We start from the raw sequence: 14,602 nt of genomic DNA on the forward strand, positions 1-14,602 counted from the left end.
GTTTGCTCCCTTTTATTAAAATGAGATAATTATATTCATTGATTGAAGTGTGTTTTATCCTTTGATTTTCTTTTTAAGTAGGCTCCATGCCCAAGGTGGGGCTCGAACTCATGACCCTGAGATCAAGAGTTGCACACTCCACTGACTGAGCCAGCCAGGCACCCTAAAATGTTTTATTTATATCAAAATGAGATTTACAATAGCTGCTCACATACACATACTTGTAACTGAAAGGTTTTAATGTGACTATTAAGAAACATGTGGAGTACTATGAAATATCTTCATTTAAGAAAGTCTAAAATTTTATATATATTTTTGTTTGTAGCCTATACAGTTCAGACACCTGAGATTTCTTCTTCAACTGCTGCTACAGAGGTTTATTCAAAAGCTTTGGCTATTTGTCATGGACCACTGGATCACTATGACTTTCTGATTAAAGCTCATGAGCTGAAGGATGATAAGCATCAAAGAAGAGTCATACAGTGTTTGCAGAAATTACATGAGGACCTTAAAGGATACAGTATAGACGCGGGAGGCCTTTTTTCAAAGGTACGGTTTGTGTGATATTAAAGACGGAACAGTTAAAAGTGTAAGCATTTTATTAAATGGATTAAATGCAGTCAATACGATCATGAAACTGCTTGAAATTTCTCACCAGTTCCTTTTTTAAAATATTTTATTGTTTGAAGGGTGCCTGGGTAGCTCAGTGGTTAAGCATCTGCCTTTGGCTCTGGTCATGATCGAGTCCTTGATACTGAGATCAAATCCCCTATCAGGCTCCCTACAGGGAGTCTGCTTCTCCTTCTTCCTCTTCTCCTTCTCTGCCTCCTTCTGTGTATCTACATGAATAAATAAATAACATCTTTAAAAAAATGATTTTATTTATTTGAGAGAGCATGAATAGGTGGAAGGGGCAGGGGGAGAGGGAGAAGCCAGCCCTACCCTGAGTAGGGAGCCTGACTCGGGGCTCCATCCCAGGATTCTGGGATCCTGACCTGAACTGAATGCAGACACCCAGGGGACTGAGCCACACAGGTGCCCCTTTTCAGTTCCTTTAAACAAGCTGTGTTAGATCCCCATTCCTGATGGGAATCAGGATTCTTGATGCTCCATAGCTCTCTTTTACCTTTGGGGGGATTCAAATAGCTTCATATTTAGGTAATGATTGATGCCATCTAGTCTAAATGAAAACTGTACAATTAAAAAATTTCCCCTTCCTCTAGCTCAGGCCTGTCCCAGGATCAGCAATGCAGAAGGTGGAGTGATTTGTTCTTCTCCTTTCCCTCCTCCTCCTCCTCTCTCTGCTTGCTTGGCTTCTCTAGGGTCAGAATAAGGGGATGGAAGATGGGAATAAAACAGCAAAGTCTTAAGTAAACAGTTAAGGGCCTTTTGTGTGGTAGACACTCACATGCTAGAGCTTTGTGGAGAGGCACACTGGTGGGTTCTTTTGGTCTCCCATGGAGATCTCCCCACTGCTCCACTTTTGGACCTCTTATGCCTCTAGTTGAACACCTTGCACCACTGCATTTTGCTGGTCCCCCTTGCCTTTACACTTAACCTTCTTGAGTGGGCTCCTGTCAGGACAGTTCTAGCCACTATACCTTTTTATGTTGTCTATTTAGGCTACAGGAAGCCTAACATCTCCTTTCTCCAGTCCCTACTCTAGCTTCAGTCAGCCTCTTGGAGACCTATGTCAGGTTCTTCCATGGACACTTCCATAGCTTGCTTTAGTAACTGCCGGTGGATTTCCTCCCCAAAACAAGCATCCAGCTGGAGAGGGGGATACCCATCTCGTCTTACACTCACTCCTAATCTCTTTGGTTGCTTCCCTTGGAGACCACTCGCCCTTGCTCTTGCTGTGAGGTTTATCTGGGGTAGGTGCCACCACATTCCTTACTTAGCTAATGGCTTTCTACCTTGATTACTTTCTTCAGTTCCACTTTGACTATGGGGCTGTTTTTGCTTCTTTTTTCTTTTTAAAGTAATTCCTGCATCGGTATGACTAATACTTCTTTTTCTTTTTTTTAAATACTTGTTTTTCCTTGTCCTTAGCTTTGAGCTTTTGCTGAAATTCTGAGACAACAGGAAAACTCCCATTCCTTATCCCATTATAAAAGCCATTGTCATCAATTGTGTCCTCTTCAAATTATGAGGGATATTAATAGAAGAAGAGTTAGAATATGGTTCAACTGAAGACACTAGTTTTCTTTTAATTGACTGGCCAACCATCCTCCCTCATGTACAAACATTCTATTGTTATGAGGTCTTTAGAGAAAAGGTAATATATGTGTTAGTAGTACTTTATTTAAAAACTCTAATCAAAGTAATTTTACTTTTAAAAAAGCACTTTAGCATATACTTACATAGTTGTATTTTTATAAGAAAGAAAAATGCAGTCATTGCATTAACAAATCTTTTGGTTAAATGGACTGAGGATTCATTTAAGTTACAAGAGATGGAGATTTAAAATAAGACTACATATGCAAATAGCAGTGAAGGCCATCTCCATGATACAGCCAGGCCTCCCGGAGCCAGAGCCTGGGGCTTTGCATCAGTGGTTCTGAAAGTGTTGATGACTTGACTGGCAGTGGTAACAGGTACCTGCTGATTCTTGCTCCAGTGCTCTGTCACTCATGTAATTTGCTTACTATGTTGTTCCTTCCCCATGTCTGTTTCCACTTCAGTTTGTTCTGCCCATTTATTAATTCTCTTCCTGTGTCTGTGGTTTAAATTCCTCAGTTAGAATCTGATAGGAAACCCAATCACTTTATCCCTGTTTGGGCAAAGCTTTCATACCGAGTCTCTTGGAGGCCACGATTCAGGGTAAAGATCAGATCTCTGCCTCAGGTACCATTCAGGGCTCTGGTGATTATAGTGGTTCCCCAGAAGTAGACTGTGAGTGTGGTGGCCAATGTGATTGGCCAGTCCAGCACTTATTATAGGAAATAATAAGGAATTTATCCCTTTCAATGGGCACCCTTTCTTCATCTTCCAGTATTACCACAATACTGGAAAGAACTAAAAATTTGCAAAGCATAGACTGCTTATGTACTGTGTACCTAATTATAGTTTGTAATACAGATGGTCTTCCAAATAAAACATTGGCTTGGTTACGTGTCATAGCCAGGAGGCAGGATGTTTTACTTAACTGGGTTTTTGGTTATCTGAGAGTTAAATTGCTTTCACAAATTTTCTGTTTTATTCTCTTTCTCGTCCTTTTAGAAATTCGGTCCTTTTTTTCCCCTCCTCTCCACTCTGTATCATCTGTAGGGCTCATCTTACTGTGATTGGTGAACTTATATCCAGTGAAAAGTAGCCTTTAATCATTAATATATCTGGCTGCCAGTTCAACAACATGGTTTTTTTTTTCTTTAAAATTATTGTTTCGCTTTTCTCATAAAATTATTATTTGGCTCTTCTCTGGACTTTTCTCCCACACTTCCTCCTGTGATTTTTGAATTGGCAATGATGGGTCTGCTTGGTAAATTTACAATTATTTAGCAGTAAGTAAATGTAATATTTACTATGTAGAATCTCTGGTTTTAATGTGTAGTTGTAATCTGATGTAAGAGATTTGACATCTCAGGTAGTTTTATTTTATTTTATTTTTTTTAAAGATTTTATTTATTCATTTATGACAGCGAGAGAGAAAGGCAGAGACACAGGCAGAGAGAGAAGCAGGCTCCATGTAGGGAGCCCGATGTGGGACTCGATCCGGGACTCCAGGATTATGCCCTGGGCCGAAGGCGGGTGCTAAAAACCGCTGAGCCACTCAGGATCCCTTGTCAGGTAGTTTTAAATGTGTCTAATGAAAGCTCATATTTGTTAAATCCTAATGTATATGTGAATAAGTCTTTTGTAGATAGATTAGCATTTCTTTGTGGTAGTATTTGCCCTGTAGTCCCTTAAGCTTGCTAAATCTTTGACATTGAAAGAGACCCAAACATCTAATATAATTTGAGTAAAACATAGATAAAAGCTTTAGTTTTTGTGTATTTGTTTGTTAGGGAGATAGAAGTTTATTGAAGAGAGGAGAGGAAAGGGGTCCTTTACCCTCATAAGCATGGCAGTATGACCTGTTTGCCCTCAGACCTTCAGACCAGGGAGCCACCCTGGTTAGAGACCTTTAGTTGTCTGAGGAGTACTAGGGTTTGACCCCTGGAAGGCCAAAAAGAGAAAGGAGAGGGAAGAAAGCTTCCCTAAGGCGATCTAGCTCGTTCCTCTCTGGGGCTTTGGATCCTCATCTAGGAGTAACCTTGGCTTGGGGGTGGAAGCACAAAGTCTCCCCATATGGGCCACCAACTGTGGTGCCTCTTTGGATCAGATGGGAGGTCCGCTGTGGGGCAGCTGGTCAGGTGGAAACCGGCAGTGCAGGCAATGAAAGAATTCACCCAAGGCAGAACAAAGGAGATAAAAGTTTATTGAATACACCGGAAGGGAGCAACGGACAGCACAGCATAGGAGAGACTGCTTAAAAACTTTAGTTTTTGAAAATTGTAAAGATGCCACAGACCTATTTCTTTTTCAATTTTCAATTTAAATTCCAATTAATTAGCATACAGCATAATATTAGTTTCAGGTGTAGAATTTAGTGATTCAACACTTATGTACAATACCTGGTGCTCATCACAGCACATGCCCTTCTTAATTCCCATCCCTTATTTAACTCATCACCTTTCTCCATCCCCTTTGGTAACTATCAGATTGTTTTCTATAGTTAAGAATCTATTTCTTGGTTTGCCTCTTTTTTTTTTTTTTTTACCAATGTTCACATGTTTCTTAAATTCCACACATGAGTGAAATCATATGGTATTTATCTTTCTCTGACTTATTTTGCTTAGCATTATACTCTTTAGCTCCATCCACATCATAGCAAATGTCAAGATTTCATTCTTTTTTATAGCTGAGTAATATTCCATTGTATAAATATACCACTGCTCTTTACCCATTTGTCACTTGATGGACATTTGGGCTCTTTCCATAATTTGGCATTTGCTGATAATGTTATAAACCTCAGGATGCATGTATCCCTTTGGATTAGTATTTTTGTATCTGTTGGGTAGATACCTACTAGTGCTGTTATTGGATCATAGTGTAGATCTCTTTTTAACTTTTTAAGAAAACTGCATACTGTTTTCTAGAGTGGCTGCACCAGTTTGCATTCCCACCAATAGTGTAAGAGTGTTCCCCTTTATCCACATCCTCGCCAACACCTGTTGTTTCCTGTGTTGTTAATTTTAGCCATTCTGACTGGTCTGAGCGGATATCTCATTGTAGTGTTGATTTGTATTTCCCTGATGATGAGTGATGTTGAATATCTTTTTATGGGCCTATTGGCCATCTGGATATCATCTTTGGAAAAATGTCTGTTCATGTCTTCTGCCCATTTTTTAGCTGGATTATTTGTTTTTTTTGATGTTGAGTTTGATAAGTTCTTCATGTATTTTGGATACTAACCCTTTATTGGACATGTCATTTGTAAATATCTTCTCTCATTCTGTAGGTTGCTTTTTAGTTTTGTTGATTGTTTCTTTCACTGTGCAGAGCTTTTTATTTTAATGAAGTCCCAGTAGTTTATTTTTGCTTTTGTTTCCCTTGTCTTAGAAGACCTATCTGGTAAGAAGTTGCTATGGCTGGTGTCAAAGAGGTTACTGTTGTGCTCTTTAGGATTTTGATGGTTTCCTTTCTCACATTTAGGTCTTCCATTTTGAGTCTATTTTTTGTGTATGGCATAAGAAAGTGGTCCATTTTCATTCTTTTGCACGTAGGTATCCAGTTTTCCCACCACCATTTGTTGAAGAGGCTATCTTTAAGAGATTGGATATTCTTTCCTGCTATGTCAAAGATTGATTGACCATATAATTGTGAGACCTATTTCTTCTAAAAATCAGAGAAGGAAAATTTGGGCTACTAGGTTGTTTTAGTGAAAGGAGAACTTTATTTTTAGATTTGTTGATTTTGGGAACTAATATTTATGATTTTATTTTTTCTCTAAGCTTATTGAGAAATTACAGTTCAAGGGATACAAAGTGATAATTTGATACTCATGTGTTGCAAAATGATTATCACAATAAGGTTAGTTAATATCTGCATCCTTTCACATAATTACCATTTTTTTTAATGGTGAAAACATTTAGGACCTACTGTCTTAACTACTTTTGAGTATATAATTTTTTCTTTTTTAAAAAATTTTAATTTAAATTCAGTTTAATTAACAGTAGTATATTAGTTTCACAGGTAGAATTAGAGGTTCATCAGTTGCATAAAATACCCAATGCTCATTCTATCAAGTGCTCCCTTTAATGCCCATCACCTAGTTACTCCATCCACCACCCACCTCCCCTCCAGCAACCCTCAGTTTGTTTCTATAGTTAAGAGTCTCTTATGGTTTGTCTCACTCTGTTTCCATCTTATTTGTCTCTCCCCTGTGTTCATCGGTTTTGTTTCTTAAATTCCACATATGATATATGTCTTTTTCTGACTTATTCTGCTTAGCATAATACTCTCTAGCTCCATCCATGTCATTGCAAATGGCTAGATTTCATTCTTTTTGATGGTTGAGTAATATTCCAGTGCATGTATGCATATGTCTGTCTGTGTGTGTGTGTGTGTGTGTGTATGTATGTATGTATGCCACATCTTCTTTATCCATTCATCTGTTGATAGACATCTGGGTTCTTTCCATAGTTTGATTGTTGTGGACATCGATGCTCTAAACATTGGGGTGCAGGTGCCCCTTTGAATCACTCTGCTTGTATCCTTTGGGTAAATATCTAATAGTACAATTGCTGGGTCATAGGGTACCTCTACTTTTAACTTCTTGAGGGACCTCCATACTGTTTATTTTTTAGTTAATTTTTAGTCCCCATACTGTACATGGATCCCCAGAACTTACTCATCTTATAGCTGGCACTTTGTACTCTTGTACTCTTTGACCAACATCTTGTCTGGGGCCCACAGCCCCCAGTAACCATCATTCTACAAATTTGACGTTTTTAGAGAAAATACAGCATTTGTCTTTCTCTGTCTGACATATTTCACTTAGCAATATGGGCATTTGTGAGTGTTTTTTTTTTTTCCTTTTAATGTCAGCTTTATGCCCACTGTGGGGCTCGAACTCATGACCCTGAGGTCAAGAGCTGCATCATACAGGGGCATAAAGGGACCAGCTGAGCCATATAGGGGCCCTTGAGCATTTTTTAAAAAAGATTTATTTATTTTAGAGAGAGAGAGAGTACACAAGTGAGAGGGGCAAAGGATGAAGGAGAGAGTGTCTCAAGCAGACTCTGTGCTAAGTGTGGAGCCTGATGTGGGGCTCAGTCTCAATCTTGAGTGGAAACCAGGAGTTGTGGGCTTAACCGACTGATCCACCCAGGTGCCCATTGTGCAATTGTTTTTAATGCAGAATTTTAAACATTCATTACAGTGAATGTACTTGTTTTTTTTTTTCATTGTACTCCTAAGAAACTTGCTGTAAGGCTAAACTATAATATTAAAATGCCCCTTCACAAAATGTCTGAATTCTTGATGAGGGTAAAACTGGTGGCAGTCTACCAGGCAGTTTTTCCTACCTGTATAACAGTGTTTTCTCTAATAAAAATTTGAAAAAAATTATGAGCAGATGACCATGCTATTGAAACAACAAACTATGAGGAATGAGCATTTATGAACACTTTACCTTTGTTATCAAATAAAACTTACAACCAGGTTAATCTGACACATTTAATGTATGCATAATTGTTATTGTGCTGTGAGGTAATTAGGCATAAATGGTAAGTAGTTCATGTAAATCACTATAATTAGAATTACTTTTACACAGCCAAATCAAGCATTTCTAGAGTCAGGGAGGGAGAGAATTAAATAGAGTGTAGAGCTATTCTGAAAATCTCTGTTTCCATTAATCAGGGCTATACAGACAGCCGGGTTTTTCCATCTCTTGAGAGGCGACATCATAGCCCAAGAGACCTGGGAATAGGAGTGGAAGGCACAATATTCTTTCTTTTTCCTCCTGCTCTCTACAAAATAATTTTCAGTGTTTCCCTAATGAGAAATTATTTCCAACTCCCTTTTACATCCTATCATCTTTTATTTGGATGTCTCTACTTACCCTCCTAAGAACAATGTGTATATCACATAGAAAAGACCTGTCCTGCCTTTAAAGTCAGCTAATCTTGATGTTTTTTTTTTTGTTCTGGCTTCTAGCACTTGGAGGCTATGAGCAGGATACCTGGAATGCTAGCTGTGGCCTTTTAGACGATGTGGGAGGCCTGGTCTGAATCCCTTTAGTTATTTATCCAAGACTAAGCCATTTGCTGTTTTTCTCAGTTTTCCCCTTCTCTCTTCCACCTAATGGACTGAGCACTTATTCTCTCCATTCCTCTTCTTAGAACAGGCATTTCCTATAGGTAAAGTACATTGAACAGCATGATTTGGGCAAAATTTCCCTGATCCTTTTATCCATTAGAAAATCATAAGCAATGTTGAATACAAAATGGACAGTATCTATTGTTACACTTTCATTAAAGACCAGGAATTAATTAATTAATTAATTAAAATATCTGTATCCATGGTGGGGCTTAAACTTATGACCCCGAGATCAATAGTCACATATTGCACCAACTGAGCCACCCAGGCACCTCAAGACCAGGAATATTTTTAAATGAATATTTCTCATATCAAATTTTTATGACAGCTGAAGCAAAAGCATTATGCCCTAACCCAGTGATGGCATTATCTGTAGGAAGTGAGATCAGGAGTGTTACTACATTGTTTTTTTTGAAAGCTAACATATCCCAGATTCATTTAAATTCTGAATTTTGAGAAACAGAATATAATAGGCCTGTTTCTGTCCCTAGAATAATTAACCAATGTATTCAATTACATTTTAAGTTTTGTCATAATTCCTAAGGTGAAATTATGCCATCAACATAGATGGAGAACATCTTTAATCAGTCCTTTGAAGTGAATCTAAAGGAAGGGGTATAGGCCTACTTCATAATGTTTAGGATTAGAATTTTTTGTTTTTATCCCAGAACTGTCTACTTTGGTTATGGAAGCAAAATTATATAGGTCATAAGGAGATATCAGTACCATGGAATCTAGGTTGAGATTATATAGTTGGATCTCTAGATCAAGGGTTGGCAAATATTTTTCTTTAAAGGTCCATGTAGGAAGGCTTTTAGACTTAGGGGGCCATATGATCTCTGTCCCAATTACTCAGTTCTACCATTGTAATCAAAGCAGCCACAGAAATACTATATATAAATGTACTCTAGCAAATATTTATTTACAAAAACAGGTGTCAGGTTGAGTTTGGCCCACAGGCCATGATTTACTGACTGCTGCCCTAGATGACTGCTACCTGACCAGATTTTGAAGACTGGTGGGAGACCATTATTATATTCACTACTCTACTTGAACTGTACTTAGTCTTCATCTAGCTTTCCAATCTAATTCCCTGTTACTCTAGTCAACAGAATCATTCAGTATTCCATTACATAGGCAAACAAATGGGACAAAATAGAAAGTTCAGAAGTTGCATGACAACTTGACATACCATTGAAGTGGCACTGCAAATCAGTGGGGGGAAAAGATAGTCTAGTCAATAAACAGGAGTGAGACAATTGATTATGTGAAAAGTAAAATAAAATTAGGTACCTTTTCTTCTAAACATAAATATGTTATTATTATTATTTTAAAAATATTTCATTTATTTGAGAGTGACAACCTGAGCAGAGGGACAGGGCGAGGAAGAGGGAGAGATACAGGGCTTTATCCCAGAACTCTAGGATCATGACCTGAGTCAAAGGCAGATGCTTAACTGACTGAGCCACCCGGACATGCACATAAACATAAATTACATCGAATTAATGTCCTATACTTAATCTTCTTGAGGGAAATATAGAGGAATATCTTTATGAACCTGGGAAAAGGTAGAATTTCTTATATAAGAATTGAAAGCATAGGGGCACCTAGGTGGTTTGGTTGGTTAAGCACCCGACATGATTTTGGCTCAGGTCATGATCTCAGGGTCCTGGGATAGAGCTTCATGTTGCGCTTTCTGCTCATTGAGGAATCTGCTTGTTTCTCTCCCTCTGTTCCTCCCCCTGTTCCTGCTCGAGCTCTCTGTCTTTCAAAAAAAGAAATATATATATATGAAAGCCTAAATTATGAAGATAAAGCTGGATACATTTGGCTATACTAAAATTTAAAACTTTTAGCCAAGTAAAAAGCATCATTGGAAAAGTGGAAAGGTGGAACGTAGACTGGGAGAAAGTATTTGCATCAAAAATAATTGACTATGGATTATTTAGAATGTATAAAGGATTATCAAAAATAGAAAAAAATGCAGTAGGAGAATGGATGAAGAGTCTGTTTTGGGGGGATAATTAGCAGATGCCTCAAAAATGGGTAAGTAAATCAGAATGTATTTCTAAAATGGAATGCGTGGGATGATTTCAAAATCAGGATTGTTAACTCTCAGGAGTTAGGACACAAAGGGAGGCTTCAATTGTATCTAACGTTTTACTACTTAAATTTTGGAATAAGTATGTCAAAATATGGAGATTTGATAAAGCTGGGTGGTAGGTAACCAGTTAGTCAGTATTTAATCCAAGTTAGCCAGTTTATAGTAAAAATATTTTTAAGTGTAATTGTTAGATATTTTGACAGGTTCTTTTAAATCATTTTGAGGGAATTACAATTTGATAATGTAGTTTTAGACTCGTTCATCATTTGGTTCTTACAAACAGACTGAGGAGGGGAAATTATTAACACAGAGCTCAGAAAGGCATAGAAAGTACCTTAGGCTTTTTAGCAATGGAAATTTTTTTCTCTGAAATTCCATGAGCTGAATTTTCTTGGCCTTAAATCATTTTCATGAATGCCAGATGTTTCTGAGTTCTATATGTGTAGCTATGTGTCCATTTAATATTGGATTTAATCTTTCTTTCGGTAATGTTTTGTCTTTTTAAAGTAAGGTACTCATTTCAAATACTGGGGAAATAATGAGCCGAGTGTTTTTTTGTCTTCTAAAGGAGAATTAATAAATCTTCAGAGTGGACATGGGAAAGTAGTTCTGTTGTGTAGCTGGGAAAAGCAAATCATTTTGTTTTATAACAGAGGTTATCATGCGGGTGCCTGGGTGGCTCAGTCGATTAAATGTCTGCCTTTAGCTCAGGTCATGATCCCAGGGCCCCGGGATCGAGCCCCATCAGCTCCCTGCTCAGTGGGGAGTTTGCTTCTCCCTCTGCCCTTCCCCCTGCTTGTCTCTCTCTCTTTCACTTTCTCTCAAATAAATAAATAAAATCTTAAAAAAAAAGAAGAGAAAAGTCTATCATGCTTAGCTAGAAAATGTATCTCTTTGCTTATTGGAGGACCCTGAATTTTGTTATATATAAATTCAATTCAACAAAAAGAGAGTTGGTTCTCATTATGTGCTAGGCTTCATGCTGGAGACTGAGCATACAGATGTGAATGAGAGTAATGGTTACTGATTTCAGTCATATTTGTTCAGTAGAAGAATGATCATAAACAGTTATAACGCAATGAATTAAATAAAAAAATCATGTGGGTATGAAATGCATATGGGAATAGTCTTTGAGAGCTGACTAAATAAAAGAATTTTAAATTCACTTGGGACTTATAAGTCTGACTTAATTAAAAAGAAATTTTATGAATCAAAGTACTATTGATTTACTCTTCAAGGACCAGATTCCAAATGTGGATATATACATTAAAATCAACAGCATAAAACCCACAAAAAACCCCTATTTATATATTTAAGTTTATATGTATTAACTATGTACTCCTATTACTATATTTAAAATACTGTGTTCAACATGTTTAAGAATATTCCAGTTAAAAATATATTAAATTACTTTCACATTTGTGTTATTAAGATAAATGAAGATATTGCTCTAGGCATATGACACTGGCTTTACCATATCAAATGTTTCCAGTTTCTGAATTGGCCATGTGACTGTCTTAGTATTAAATAAATTTAGTATTATTCTTATAATCATTATTAAATGTTTCTGTTAAATGTAATATTTACTATCTCCAGAGAATAAAATGTAAATAATACACTTAGATTAATAATTACTTTATAAAACACTACTGAGAACCATTCTATAAAACTTCCATTTATGCTATTAAATAATAGCAATTTTTGAAACTAAAATTGAGTATTCAAAATTAAAGTTAGCGATGAAAAAAGTCTCAAATTTCTTCTTGGGTTCAAAATGTTCAGGAAATTTGTGTGAAGACTGAATGAAACCTAAAGGCAGTCCTATCATTTTCAGGATGTGGGGACTGTGGGGGAAAATTCATCACATAGTAAAGGAAAATCAGGATGGATAGATGGCAGGCTAGAAAAATCCCTTGGCAGAAATTATTCAAGGAGTAAAAAAACAGAGGTCTCCATTTTAAGAATTGTTCACTTCTATGCACTGGCAATAAGGCCTTTGATTTGGAGGAAGCAATGGGTAGGGAAGCATGGGAGCAAGGGTGAGAATCTAAGTAGAGGGTGAGAGATCTTTTTTTAGATGAAGGCCCTTGGGTGAAGGGCACACTCTAATTGGGAAAGCCATGTGATGTAATAGATTATGATTTGTCAAGTTCTGGTAGTTTCATTCTTCTTGTAAAGTCACCAGTTAATCTGGGTTGGAATTGTCTAAATTTTCCTTTTAATTTCAGTTGTTTTCCAATAAAATCTATTTCAGCCTAAAGTTTAGAGTTGTCCCTCCTAAGCTCTTCACTAGTTGCTTTTACATTTTGCTATTCCTGAAGATTCTCTATGAAGGCAGCATCCTTGAAGGATAACTCTAAGAAGTTATTCCCTTTTAACAATATTAAGCCTTTCAAGAATTAGATATTTGCGTTCATTTAGTTTAAGTTGTGTAAAGCAAAATCTGCTTACTATTCTTTTTTTTTTTTTTAGCTGAGTGAAAGCCTTTATTTTGAAACAAGAGATGAGGGAATAAAACCTGAGCAATTGCAACCCATGCCCTCATCATAGAAATGTGCAGATATTAGGATCTGAACACATGTTTCAAGCCATACTGCCATGCCATGTACAGTTTCTTTAAGAGAAGCCTAAAGCACAGCTGCAAGGCAATCTGTACCTTCTTCATGGCAATGAAAACCACCACAGTTCTACTTTCAGTTGTCTTTGCTTCAGTGAACCACACAAATACCCCCACAAATATTTCTTCCTGAAACACACTTTTACCTGGCAACCAGAATGCCTGGAGATGTGAGTGCCAGTGTCCTTGTCTATGGTTTCCTCCCATTCTATTCTCCAGTGTATCAAGAGCAGTATTAGAAATAAAAAATCTGATTATTCCATTCTGCTTAATTAAGACTTCTCAGTACTCTCAGGAGGAAATATAGACTCACTGGTGTGTTCTACAAGGTCCTTGAGAACCTAGTCCCTGCCTCTTGCCCACTTTATCTGTCTTAGTTCTTTGCTGTTCAAGCACCAGCTGTGACAAACTACTTGAAGATCCTTGGAAAAGGCTAGGACCTTCTCTCATCTCTGGGTCTGCCAAGGCTACCCCTCGCTCCATCCGTCTATCTCATTTATCTCATATTGCTCACCTGGTGACCAAATACTCCTTTAGTAAATACTTTGTTTTCTGGGTCTTTTAGTTCGCAGAGCCCAGCTCACTGCCTGCTATGAAGTAGATGCTCAGTGGTCAATCCATGCTTGCAGAATAAATGAGAAATGAGTAACCAAGCCATCAGTGAAGATGCACAAAGCAATCTCTGCTGACTCTGAAGGCTGTCAATGTATCTTTGTGTCTGTGTGAGAGTGTTGGTGTCTCTAGGAGTTTCTAGATCCATTTGCCTCTCTATGGATATGTTTGTTTTCTCGTTCCCTCCATAGAATCAGTTATTTGATAATCCAGGAGAAACCTCAACCAGGTTCAGAATGAGGGTATTGGGGCACTTGGGTGACTGAGTCGATTGTCCGGCTCTTGGTTTCAGCTCAGGTCCTGATCTCCTGGTTGTGGGATTGAACCCTCAGCAAGGAGTCTGCTTGAGATGCTCTCTCCCTTTCCCTCTGCCCCTCCTGCTCGTGATCTTTCTCACTCTGAAATGGATAAATATATTAAAAGAAAAAAAAAGAATCAGGGATATTTTTCACACCTTTTTTTTTTCTTTTGGATGAATTCAGATTGGTTTGAAAATTAATGCATAAGCATAATTCAGGACATTCATCTGAACTAGTAGTGGGCTGGAATAGATCACACCTAGCATAGTTTTGTCTAAGCCAGTCCAGAATCAGAGTATCATGAGTGAATTAACATGGAAGATTTGCTGAAGAAATTGCTGGCTGTTATTTTGTCTCCCAGTGGCACATATAGACACTTATAAATGCTTATTGCTTGAATGCATGAGGCATTAAAAAGTCATTTGCATCTTCAAACTCTGTTAGAGTCAGAAATTAAGCCATTTCTTATGCTGGTTGTTCTAGAGGTTTAAGCTCCCCCCCTCCCCACACTTGCTAGTTATTTAGATACTTAAATAGGCTTAATTATACTAGTAAACCGAACAAATTGGTGTACTTTAGGTTATGAGGGTTCTTTTGCAATTCAGC

General features: G+C 37.5%; 1 protein-coding gene across 2 annotated transcripts in view; it reads left to right on the top strand.

Annotated features, from left to right (window-relative positions):
• Positions 1 to 14,602, top strand: part of AFG1L (AFG1 like ATPase) — a 201,770-nt gene that overhangs the window by 36,295 nt on the left and 150,873 nt on the right. For both annotated transcript variants that reach the window (XM_055330283.1, XM_055330284.1), the window contains exon 2: positions 326 to 549. In XM_055330283.1, coding sequence (XP_055186258.1) covers positions 326 to 549 — 224 coding nt within the window. The remainder of the gene's footprint in view (positions 1 to 325; positions 550 to 14,602) is intronic.

This window comes from Nyctereutes procyonoides, unplaced genomic scaffold (genome assembly GCF_905146905.1).
Source record: "Nyctereutes procyonoides isolate TBG_1078 unplaced genomic scaffold, NYPRO_anot_genome, whole genome shotgun sequence".
NCBI lineage: Eukaryota > Metazoa > Chordata > Mammalia > Carnivora > Canidae > Nyctereutes > Nyctereutes procyonoides.